The sequence below is a fragment of the Megalopta genalis genome, chromosome 7, assembly GCF_051020955.1.
Source record: "Megalopta genalis isolate 19385.01 chromosome 7, iyMegGena1_principal, whole genome shotgun sequence".
Lineage (NCBI taxonomy): Eukaryota > Metazoa > Arthropoda > Insecta > Hymenoptera > Halictidae > Megalopta > Megalopta genalis.
Genome location: NC_135019.1, coordinates 12,286,708 through 12,298,739, shown reverse-complemented (window position 1 = coordinate 12,298,739; position 12,032 = coordinate 12,286,708). Strand labels below are relative to the sequence as shown.

General features: G+C 43.2%; 2 protein-coding genes across 14 annotated transcripts in view; one reads left to right on the top strand and one right to left on the bottom strand.

Annotated features, from left to right (window-relative positions):
• The window catches only part of LOC117221661 (uncharacterized), a 90,505-nt gene extending 82,025 nt beyond the window's left edge, over window positions 1-8,480 (bottom strand). The window contains exon 1 of the mRNA XM_033472790.2: window positions 8,094-8,480. The gene's annotated coding sequence lies outside the window, so the exon portion shown is untranslated. The remainder of the gene's footprint in view (window positions 1-8,093) is intronic.
• Window positions 1-12,032, top strand: part of PIP5K59B (Phosphatidylinositol 4-phosphate 5-kinase 59B) — a 72,625-nt gene that overhangs the window by 58,910 nt on the left and 1,683 nt on the right. For 10 of the 13 annotated variants that reach the window (XM_076523500.1, XM_033472779.2, XM_076523501.1 and 7 more), the window contains one exon: window positions 2,626-10,697. The exons of 1 other annotated variant lie outside the window; for it this stretch is intronic. In XM_076523500.1, the coding sequence (XP_076379615.1) occupies window positions 2,626-2,784 (159 nt within the window). In that variant the 3' untranslated portion in view covers window positions 2,785-10,697. Of the gene's footprint in view, window positions 1-2,625; window positions 10,698-12,032 lie in introns of those variants that run through there. 2 more of the 13 variants (XM_033472782.2, XM_076523506.1) reach the window with 2 other exon arrangements.

Here is a 12,032-nt window from a genome sequence, read left to right as displayed (position 1 = left end):
TTTATTCGTACAACATTTCATACGGAAAATAATCGGTTTCAATGAAAATGGTAGAATTCGTATTATTCTTCGAATAATTTAACGATCTCTGTTCGAATAATTTATTCGAATGAATAGACAGAATAATTCATAACGAATAATTGTGATACGAATAAAATATTCGGCAAGAACGTACTAAATTGAATAATTGTCCTAGATAAATATAGACAGACAATAATATTTTTCGGAATCGAATAAAAATTGATCCGAGTACGATTTTATTCGAATAAAATTCGTTCGAATAGGAGAATTTATTCGTACAGCATTTCATACTAAAAACAATCAATTTGAATGAAAATGATAGAATTCGCATTATTCTTTGAATAATTTATTCGAATGAATAGACAGAATAATTCATAACGAATAATTGTTATACGAATAAAATATTCGGCCAAAAAAGTACTAAATTGAATAATTATCCTAGACAAATATTTATTCGAAGCAGCTCGCGTAATGTCCAACTCTGTATCGTCGTAACATCATTGTTTACGCAATTAATTCAATACCAACACCATCGATTGCACGGCCATTAAAAATGCGTGGCATTTACAATTTGTTTAATTTTGCTCGAGTCGATTCGACTGTAGCGTTAAATAATACGCTTTCACTAATTCCGACAATTTCCATTGTAACGCTGTGCATTGGAAACTTCTCAGGGAGAATAGATATCTTCGATCGGCGAGCATCGCGTAGAATTCCAACGACTCGAAATCAATTCCCGTTTCAATCGATTCGACTCCTGCACCGTCGATCCGCAAACGCATTCAAACCGAAGTTCGCGCTTGCTCGAAGTTCTCGTTTCGATTGTGATTCCGTGCATTGAGAGATTCTCAGGGAGAATAAATCCTCGATCGCCAAGCACTAGATAAAAGTTGCTGTTGGCGCGGCGGAATCGAGGATCCGTCGCTTCTTACGCTTTGTCTCTTTGTCGCTGCAAATTCGTGCTTTGTCGATGATCGTTGAGCTGGCAAACCGGCATACTTCTCGCCTGTTGTCCCGTGTGTGCTTAAAGAGATATACAATCGGAGGAAAGGTGGAGTGCACTAACCTTGTTTAGACATTAACCGTCCAACGTTGATTAACCTGGTTGAATCGTGACTTGTGCTCTTTTTCACCGTTCTCGTCCTGTTTTTCTTTTTCTCTTCTTTTTTTTGTGTGTGCTTCCTGTTGCGTCCTTTAAACGTGCGAACACTGGAATCGTTCACACGGCACAATACGCAAAAACCATAGTCGCAAACGTTCGTTTTGTTTCGATCCGTTCACGGTGCGTTAGAATCTTGATGAGCAGCATAGATCTTGTTCAATGTTCGTCTGCCAATTTTACATTAACCCCTTAACTTGTACGCTCGAGTTAATTCGAGCGCGCTAAACAGGCCAAACTGTGCGCACTCGAGATAATTCGGGCGGCGTTGCATTTTATGCTGCTATAATTTTTCACACTCGGATATAATCGAGAATTGAAAATAACAATGCGGAAGCAAAGAAAAAAAATCGTTCTATTGATATTTGTCATTTACATGGGATTGTAAGTTAATAATACTTATTTATTCAAGAATAAAATATAGCCTTTTTCCATGGAACAAAAGTGCAGTATATCAAAATTCTCCACCAAAAAATTGATTATTTTGGCTGGTTTCTTTAAAAAAAAAAAACTGTGCGTTAAGGGGTTAAAAGATAAACGACGACAATTCATTGCTACTCCTTGGTAAAATTCAGATTTCTGTGCATTTATAGCGATGGATAAACAGAGAATGAAAAAGAAAAAAGAAAGTGAAACACTTCAGTTTCTTACAATTGATTCGAATGATTTTGATTTTGCTCAAAGATCAAACAGTCTGATAAATGTACGTACGAGAATATTCTGCTAAAGTTGATAAGAGACTCTAGGTTTAATTAGTTTCATAGATGCTATTAATTAACGTTCGTATTATTAACGTATGAATGAACGTAATACAGTAATGTCTCCCTAATTGACGCTCAGATTATTCGGAAAAATGGATAATTCGTGGAGAAGAGATACGACTATCCGTAAAAAAACGAGCCGCAACGCTCGAACAATCGTATCTCCTCTCCCCGAATTGTCCATTTTTCCGCACAATCTGAGCGTTGTTGTTATAAATGTTTCTGCTAGACATTTTCATGTGGACTTCTTCACCGAAGCACATATTATAATAAAAATCGTAGGGAGCTTAAATAAATCCACTCTTGTCATTGTTATAAAACAACATACAATAATGTCTCTCTAATTGACGCTCAGACTTTCCACAAAAATGGACAATTTTGGAACAGGAGATACGATTGTTCGAGCCTTGTGGCTCGTTTTTTATGGCTATCGATTGTCAACAACTATAGACAATTCTTCCAAAATTGTCCACTTTTGTGGACAATCTGAGCGTCAATTAGAGAGACATTACTGCAACAGTGGTCATAATTATTTACTCGTTCCTTTCGCTTTCGTTTGAAATCGTGGAGGGATCGAAACGGAAACGTCGGGCTCACGGTTAATTATGTTGTTTGTCCGACTTCTCGATGTAAGAAGGAAATAACAGGAAACCCCGTACTGATCTCTTTTCTGCTCGTGTTCAGAGGCGAACGAGTGACGCCGCGACGGATCACGTGGAGCAAAGACCATCCCTTTCGATGTACAGACAAGTGAGAACGAGTTTTAAACGCGTCATCGCGAACCACGTGCCGGTGATGAAGAGCAGGCAAACGGTATACGTCGTTGTGGATCGGAAGCCGTGAGGAACCGCGCGCGCCGTGTACACTCGTAGGAATTTCTTGAACGTAGAATTAGACACGGTCTAGCAGGATCCGCGGTGTTTCGCGTGCACGAACGCGCATATTCGCGGTCGCTTCGAAGATCCGTGCTCGCGCGAGAACCTCTGACGTCTCGCGGTACATTCGGAATTTCGCGAACGAAACCTTGAGAACGCACTCTACCACGTATGGAAAGTTGGAAAAGGCTCTCTAGGAAAATTAGACGCTAGGGCCATCGCTTCGCGCTTGTTCAGCAATCCGCGTTTTCTATTTTTCTAAAATCCCGTTTCTAACGATCTTCTCGAATTTTCACCTCGGTTATCCGACTCGCTGCAGCCTGGTTTTTTAACACCCTTTGCACTCGAGCGGCGCACCCCGGGACGACATTTGACGCGAAAATTGAGAAGTTCGGTTCTGCGACGGAAATTATATTCGACCACGATTTTAATCAAATTACTGATTTTCAAATCTGAGAAAATAATTCGGAAATAATTGTACAGATAATTGTACAAAATCGTTCTATCATGTTCCAAAATAATTTCGACGGTATCATATTTGTTTATATTTAAAAAAACTGTTGAGAGCAAGTATTATACCTTCCAATAGAGATTCAATTCCGTATATATAAGTTGCAGTAAATCTTGTAAAATAGAAACGACAGTATCGTATTTGTTTATATTTAAAAAAACTGTCGAGAGTGCAAGTATTATACCTTCCAATAGATTCAATTCCATATATATATATAAGTCGCGGTAAATCTTGTAAAATAGAAACATTGTGTACGAGAAACCACGTTCCGGTTGTCTGATTCAAGTAACTTCGGGTGCAAAGGGTTAATTACTCTGCTTCATCTCATTCAGTTTCTTCGGGACTTAAACCAAGCTGTAGACCGTAGATGATCACTGTTATTCCGATCGGTAATTACGATCCTTTTAGCGAGGATCGAGGGCTAATCGATGGACGCGCGAGCGAGTCGCAGAGAGAGGCTTTTCTAATTCGTCCGTCGCGCGGAACGCGAAACCGTCGCCTGTTTCCCAGTTTCAACGATAATCGGGCAGACGTTCGATCTTAATCCTCTCGCGACTGTAGCTCAGCCTTGCGTCTAAATGTCTACTTAACTAACCGGGTAAGACTTCGTTCATCAGTTTTCGGTTTTCACTTCGTTCGGTTGCGTCGGCGTCGCGCGCGCGCGCATTCTCCGTAAGGTCTCGCGCGACCGTAAGGAGAGAGAAAGAGAGAGAGAGCGCGACGTTCGAAGGGAAAAATGTCGTAAAGCAATAACAGGATCGTCTTCGCGAGGGAACACGGAGCTGGTTCCGATTTCGCGGAGCGAGTTCACGCTCGGCGGGCGACCTCCGCTTCATTTCGCAATCTCGGCGCGAACGTGCCAACGAATCGGCAGGACGATCGTTTCGCGATCTACTCGAGAGTCTCCCTCGTCCTTTTCTTTTCGCGTCCTCGGGACGCTTTTTTGCCGGTTCGCCTCCGCGAGTCGCTAGTTTGCACGTCGAGCAAGTCGGTCGTGCAAGTGAACATCGACTTAACGCGCGTGGGAGATGCTGCGAAACGACGCGGAACGTTCTGTCATTTTATCTTCTTTTTTACGGTGGAGAAGCACTGAAATTCGGTTCTTAAAAGCTCAAGAGAATGCACACGGAAGGATGATGTTATAGCAGCGACGTTCGTATGATTATCATTTTGAAGGAAGTGATCCAGGTCGAAGCTGGATGACTATGTCTAACTTAATTAAGAAATGTTTCATTCCGAGTCGTTACGAAAACTTCGTTTTGTATTTCAGCAACGAAAGGACCATTTATTGTTGTAGCTATGTTTTAAGGAAGTATTCTGGTGTAAATTGCGATTTCGTTCAACTTCCTTCGGCACCTTTTCGTCGCGAGGAAACTATGACGCCTGTTGCAGTCGCATTTACAAGATTTATTTGTACGTGTTTTAATGGCATTTAAACATTTTCTCGGTTAAAAAATGGCGATGACGGCTACTTCGAGACGTAGTCGAATTTCAGAAAGATCATCCCATGGTAACCATGGTCGCGAAAATTGCGCGAGACTCTTAATTGGTACGAGTTCGACTACAGCAGGTATCGGAACAACGGAAAAGGTCGATGGTTGAAAAGAGAATCGCAACATTTTGATACTCGACACTGGAATACCGCCTTAAAAGAAAAAACGGACTACCCTCTCTCTGAATTTTGATTCGCCCGAACGCTTATGATTTCATCAGAATGTCGGTGATACGTACCTAATTTACTCGTGCCTACGTCTACCAAAAATGGGTCACTGTGTCTGGAAACGTTGTCCACTCTTTTATGCGAATTCGAGAGACGTAGAACCAATGTGCCATGGGAGAGGAGCATACTAATTAAGCGCGCGGTGCATGCACAATTGGGGTTGGAAGAACTGTTGCGAGAGAACAGTGGTTGCAGGACTGATTAACCCTTTAACGGTAACATCTCTATGAGAAGAATGTTCATAGGCGAATCGCCAGGCTGCGGTTGCGCAAAATGTACGTGATTTGTGTCGCAACTGATTTTCGCAAAGTTTCCGCGCAGTCTGCGACGCTCCGGGTCCGAATCGGTGATGAACGCTAAATAAAATGAAATTAATGCTTTGCCCGGAGGTTCGCCGAAGGTTTGATTCTATTTTTCGGCCTCTTGAAATCCTTGACGAGAAACGCTCTTTTACAAAATAAATTTATTAACTTCAAGCTTGCACGAGCGTTCACGATTAACACGTTCGATGGTTCTTTATTTTTCTGAACGCAGGAAATTCAAAATCTGGCGGCCGCTGAGTTCCGTCAAAGTTGAGACAAAGTTAGAAACAACAGAACTTGAATTTGGAGAATAAAAGAACTAAAGGAAGCATGAAGAATGGCGGCCGCCGGAAACAGAATTCCGATGGAAAAATTTCTGAAACAGAACGTGTTAAGAGCATCTCCAAAGTGTCAGCTGTGAAGCACATCGTCCTGTGAAAGGAAAGTTGAAGGGTTAAAAGGGAAGAGCGTAGGACAGCGATGGTCTGGGACCGCTCGCCGGCCATCTTGTCGGCCGCCGGTTGGTTCGAGGGAACGGGAACGCTTCGATCCGATTTCGATTAGCTAGGGAGAGGCTGATTCTTTTTCTCGCGGCGACCGGTCCATTTCTGTCCGACCCTGATATCCGAACGAAAAACGTAACGATTCTACGTTTGCCATAAAGTCGAGCAACCGATCGACAAACGTCGCCGAAAACACGCGAGCATCCGAGAATGCTGTCACGAAGCGAGCTGTCGCACGAGCGAGACTTCCGGCAATACATATTACGATTATTATCATTATCATTACGATGATTACTATCACCATGAATTACTGATATTATTTAAATAAAGCAGTTACTATTATTCTTACGATTGTTTCTGTTGTCGTACATATGCGAATCGAGCCGATCACTTCCGTCGAGACTACTCTTATTCAACTGTTCATCATGCTATTAACGCTTTACTTTTTTTTCTTGTTACAAACATTGATCTATTTCTTTTTCTGAGACGATCAGTCGTGTACAGGGTGTGCTGTGATTCGATCCCATTGATTTTTGGTTGCCCTTTAGGCTAGTGGAGCCGGTTATTGTGGGGTGATCAATTGCCGTGCCTTTGATTCGTTTTCGGGTATAATTGACTTCGTATTTAATTCTTTATTTTGTTTATTCTTTTAATTAAAAATATTTAATTTCTTATCCGATAAATATGAAGTTAATCGTGCTCGAAATAAACAAAAGACACAGCAAATTGGGTATCTAGAATTAACCGGCTCCGCTACCCTACGTCATTTTGCATGATCCCCATCCCTCCGTCTAGAACGAACGATCGATCGATCGATCCTCGGTGCCGCAGCCACCCACGTTTCTCACCCTCGGCGCACTTTATTTTTACTTTCTTTTTACCGATATTTTTGTCTTATCCTGGTTTCTTTATTTGCACCCTTTTCAGACCCACCTGTAGTCGAGCGAAACGAAGATAGAATTCTGTACAAAAAAGAAAGAATACGAAAGAACGAACACGAGTATACAAAATTGTTGTGTGTACGCGAGAAAGGGAAAGAGAGAAAGAGAGAGGTAGAGAAAGAGAAAGAAAGTGTGAAATTTTCTGCGGAGCCTGTGAATCCTCCCGCTGTCGGCGCATTTAGAAAACCCTGCCCCTCCGGAATTACCGTGAAAATGCATTAGGACGTTGATGTAAGTTCACCAGACCACGTGTAGGCATAAGTGAGCGGAGCTTAAAGTTATATTTATAGGGTGTTCCGAAAATATCCGACCGAGGAAACGGTCGCTCGCGTTTCCGACACGCGTTCCAACGGATCTTTCCGTCGAGACGAAAAAAAAATCCGAGCACTTTTTCGTCATCCTCCAACAATGTTGTATCTATTACAAATCGTGAATCGACGAATCAGACGGAAATAGCGTATGCCCCCGGTACCATTTCTTCGTACCAATTTAACTCTATTTATTTATTTATTTATTTGCCAAGCTCTCAATGTTCCGCGACGACGAAATTCGAAACGAACGCGGAGACCAAACCGACTGAAGCAATAAGAAGATAACCAGGATAATTTCGGAACGTTCTACGCTAGCGAATAAGCGACCGGCCCGAGACGGCCATCTTGTTTCCATCGCGGATCGTTACGCGAAGTTGAAATCGCCTGCGACAATTGCAAGACGCGGGACATTCATCTCTTGTCCTAATGACACTAATAAGAGTCGTCCGAACGTTACCGCATTCGTTCCGCTTGTCAGAAATGGGTTAAATCCACGCTTATAAGTGCGATCAGTCCGCGGATTTTGCGCGACTATGGCAAAAATGGTCAAATACGAAACTGTAAAGACACCGGAAGAATTTATAAATGTTACATCGTTTCCCACTTGTTAAATTATTCAAGCAAACAAATTGACAATTTCATCGAGTTCCTTGCAATCAACTTCGACGCTTTTTATTTCGCGCAAAGATCCGCGCGTTGTCCCATTTCTAACAAGCTGATTCCCTAGATTTGTTCGCCCACAACCGTCTCTGGCCGTTCACAGACGATCGAACGATTCAACTTATTTCTCCTCGGAGTTCTCTTAAGAGTTTTCAGTTTCCCTCGCCGGGTCGGGTAAACGTGTGACGCTTCTGAGATCCGTTTACGGAAAGACTGCGCGCGTTCACGTCCGCCGGTTTATCTATCTCTTTGCTCCCGATTAAACGCATCGCCTCTATCTCGCGTCACCGGAACATCAGCTCGTGGAATCTCAATCTGCGATAACTTACTGATCGCTGTCGAACGTTTCCCACGCGGTTCGCCTGTCCCCGTTGTTCATACGGTTGCATACGCGAGTCTCGCGAGCCACGTTTTCATTTCTGCACACTGCCCGAAACGACGAAAGTCACAGAGCACCGCGTCGCGTCGCGTCGCGTACCGTACGTTCTGTTCCCGTAATCGTTCGAAGGAAGATATCGTCCCGGATTAGACCGCGTGTCGTTCCCAGTTGGAAACCGTAAAAATCGTGCAGCTTATCGCGCGATCCCTGGATCACGAAGTTTAGACGACGAAGGCGGCTCGCCGGGGAAGACACCGGCGAGCACTACGCGCGAAAAGCGACGCGTTACAATTCATTCCTTTAGCTTAAAATTGCGTTTCGTTCGCGGCCCTCCTCGAGTTCGATTTTCTTGTCGCGTAGCCAGACACGGCGCGGTGCGGAACGTTTCGTAAACTGCGAGGCGACCTTGGAACTAAACTTCGAACGGGAAAAATCGCGGGCAGCATCTTTTATCGGCGTTCTTTATCTGTGTAATCACGTTGACGTTACGGATCGATAGAAAGTTATATTTTACGATAAGTCAGGTTTTATCTCGTTGCACGATTGGCTCTGCTTCGTAGTTTCTTCTAAGGAATTCTACGCATAACACGTCGCTCAATAAGTCTCCGGTCTAGCTAAGAAAAACAAATTCTTTTTTAGAAATTCGACTTTATCCGTCGACATACTCTTCTTCAAGAGTGATACATTCGTTCCAACGCTCCTCTAACTTTTCGATGCCTTTTTCGTAGAACGATTTGTCTTTGTTCTCAAAATAGGCCTCCGTTTTGGCAATCGCTCCTTCATTCGAGCCAAATTTCTTTCCCTGGAGCATCTTTTTAACGTCTGCAAAAAGCCAGTAGTCGCTGGGAGCTAGATCCGGAGAGCACGGTGGGCGGGGAAGCAATTCGAAGCGTAATTCGTTCGATTCGACCATCGCTTAACCGCGCTCCGAATCGTCGACACGTTGTTGTTTTTGATCCGGTGCGAGCAAACGCGGCACTCGCTTCGAAAGTAATTTACACATGCTCAAATGTTTGCGTAAAATTGTAAACACGCTATCTTCTGTTATCTTTAAGGGGCCAGCTATCTCACGCAATTTCACTATACGGTCTTTCAAAACTATTTCGTGGACTTTTTTCATGTTTTTCGGAACAACTGCCGATTTTTGGCGACCAGAGCGTTCAGCGTCATCGATGTTTTTGCACGACCGCGTTTAATTTTAGCATACCAGTCGATAATAGTTGATTTCCCTGACGCAGAGTCTTCGTAACGCTTATTAAGCCACTGTTTGGCTTCGACAGTTTTTCCCCATCAAAAAACAATGTTTAATCGGTACACGAAATTCTTTTCTAACCGTTGTTTTGAAAATGACAAAACTGAGCTCACTAAAACCACTGTAACCTGTAAACTAATCATCAAAATGTCATGAAATTTTCACATGTATCGTTTGAAGAATGCTACTATCCAGAAATCATATAGGATTGTCAACAGTGTTGCCATATATGTGTCAAACCGGAGACTTATTGAGCGACGTGTTAGGAGCTTCTTGGTATTTGCGAATCGGGCAGATACCTTCCGCGCAAGGTGCAAGTGGACAGAACATAAAAGACGGTAGAGACGGACAGTGTTTTAAATTATTCTTGCGAAGATAACGGTGCACTTCATGCGTTTACGATTACATCCACGAGGACAAAGGGAAATCTCCCGGACGCGATGCGATAATCATAATAAACGAGGCTGGACAAAGAAGATGCATCATCTGTTTGCGCGTTAACGTTGTGTGCACGAGTTACTTTATCGAACCGCGGTCATTCGATCTCCGGAAACGATTTTAAAAATGTCCGTCGAACGTTCCCGTTTTAATTAAGAATTTCGTTCCGATAATTCCGGACGAGAGCCGACCGCAGTTTGCGAAGCGTTTCCGACCGTGCCCGCGTCCCGCGGCTCGAAATCCGCGGAGACGGACGACCGATGCAGCCGGCAATACGCGGTTATTGCGAGCATGCATCGGGAGAAATGGCATCGTTGGCGTCGATTGCGTCGATTTGCGCGAGAACTCGGTCCGCTTGGCGACGTTCAAGCGTTTCTCGCGACGTTCTCCGCGTGTACATAATCATTTAGAAGGTATTTCCGTGCATGTATAAAAGGGAAAGAAACGAGGAATATGTGTTTATATCAAATCTGTACACACGTAGACGGGTCCTGCCAAGTGTATGTATCGTCGATTGCATTTACATATATACATACATACATACATACATACATACATACATATATACATATATATATACATACACACATCTGCATACACGGCGCGATCGCGCGCGTTCCTGCATTTTCCTCGCGACGCTCTCGTCTCGATACCTCATTCTAGCGCGTGCATACGATCGCAGCGTGTGTACGGTACGTTAAGGGAAAGAAGAATAAATTATTGTTGCGTTCTATTTATTTAAACGGGGGGAGCTGGTCCTCCCGCGGAGAAAGTGGCGGCGCGTTTTAAGTCGAAAGCTCTTCTGGAGAAGAAGATCTTCCTGGCAATAATTGTTGTAACAATAAAAAGTTTGCGATGATGAAACCGTTGCCGATTGTGTCGTCGAACACGCAGCCCCCCTCTCCGCCTCCTCCTGCCTTCGTCCAGGCCCTCTGTTCCAGGTTTTTGCACCGGGTCTCGGAGGTAAGTGTTTTGCTTGACGGCTGTCGCGAGGCTTGGCGCACTCTCATTCGCGTGCGTTGCGCGGCATGACCGTGCTAGCCTTTCGGAAATCCTCGAAATGAACTAGGATTTCGAGTGAATTACTGGGTCGCGTCGCTGATACCATCGCGGACGACGGAAACGGACTAATCAGCTCGGAGTAAAATGCCGGATTTACCGGAGAGAAACGGTCGTCAAAGCCAGCGACGCCGGGAGAATTTATGATAAATAGAGCCCGGTGGTAATCTGTTGAATGTCTTGATTCAACGAAGTCCAGCACCGAGTCCCGGTGCGGCTGTTTTTATGGTTCAAGTGTTAATTGCTCTTTCAACGAATCGATTAAGTCGCTGCTTGTCATCGGGAAACGTTTATTCTTCGTTGAATAATCGTGGTTGGAAAGAGGGAACTGTGAGAGCTTAACGCTAAACCTATCGAGGGTTAAGAGTAACTGGAACGAAGAATCGTTCTAAATCGTTTTAAGAAAAAAAGAATTTTTTTTAAGAATGACAAGATTTCGTGCGATCTTGATTAGAAAATTTGCTGGAATAGAAGGAATGTATTATATCGTTTTTCGTAGAAACACCCTCGCAAATTCTATAATTGTTAAATAAGATATACGAAGGGGATCGTTTGACCAGAACTGGTAAGTTTTTAACGTAGACCGCGGATTTTATGCAGTTATACGGCGAAATTTGGTGGTTCCAATTTGAAGCAGTATAAAAATTACAGGAATCTTAAAACGTCGATCTACAGTAATGTCTCCCTTATTGACGCTGAGTTTGCGCACGAAAATGGACAATTTGGGAAGAGGAGACGCGATTATTCGAGCTTTATGGTTTGTTTTTATAGTAACGAATTGTCAACGATTATAAAAACGAGCTGCAAGGCTCGAATAATCGTGTCTCCTCTTCCCAAATTGTCCATTTTTCTGCACAATCTGAGCGTCAGTAAGGGAGACATTACTGTATTCTTTTTAATTAATTAAAGAAGAAACGAACTTAGAAACGCCCTCGCAATTTCGATAATTGTTAAATAAGATATGCGAAGAGAATCGTTTGACAGGCACTGGTAAGTTTTTACTGTAGACTGCGGATTTTATGCTTTTATACGGCGAAATTGGGTGGTTCCAATTTGCAGTAGTATAAAAATTACAGGAATCTTAAAACGTCGATCTATTCTTTTTGATCCGTTGAAACGATTAAAGAAGAAACGAACTTG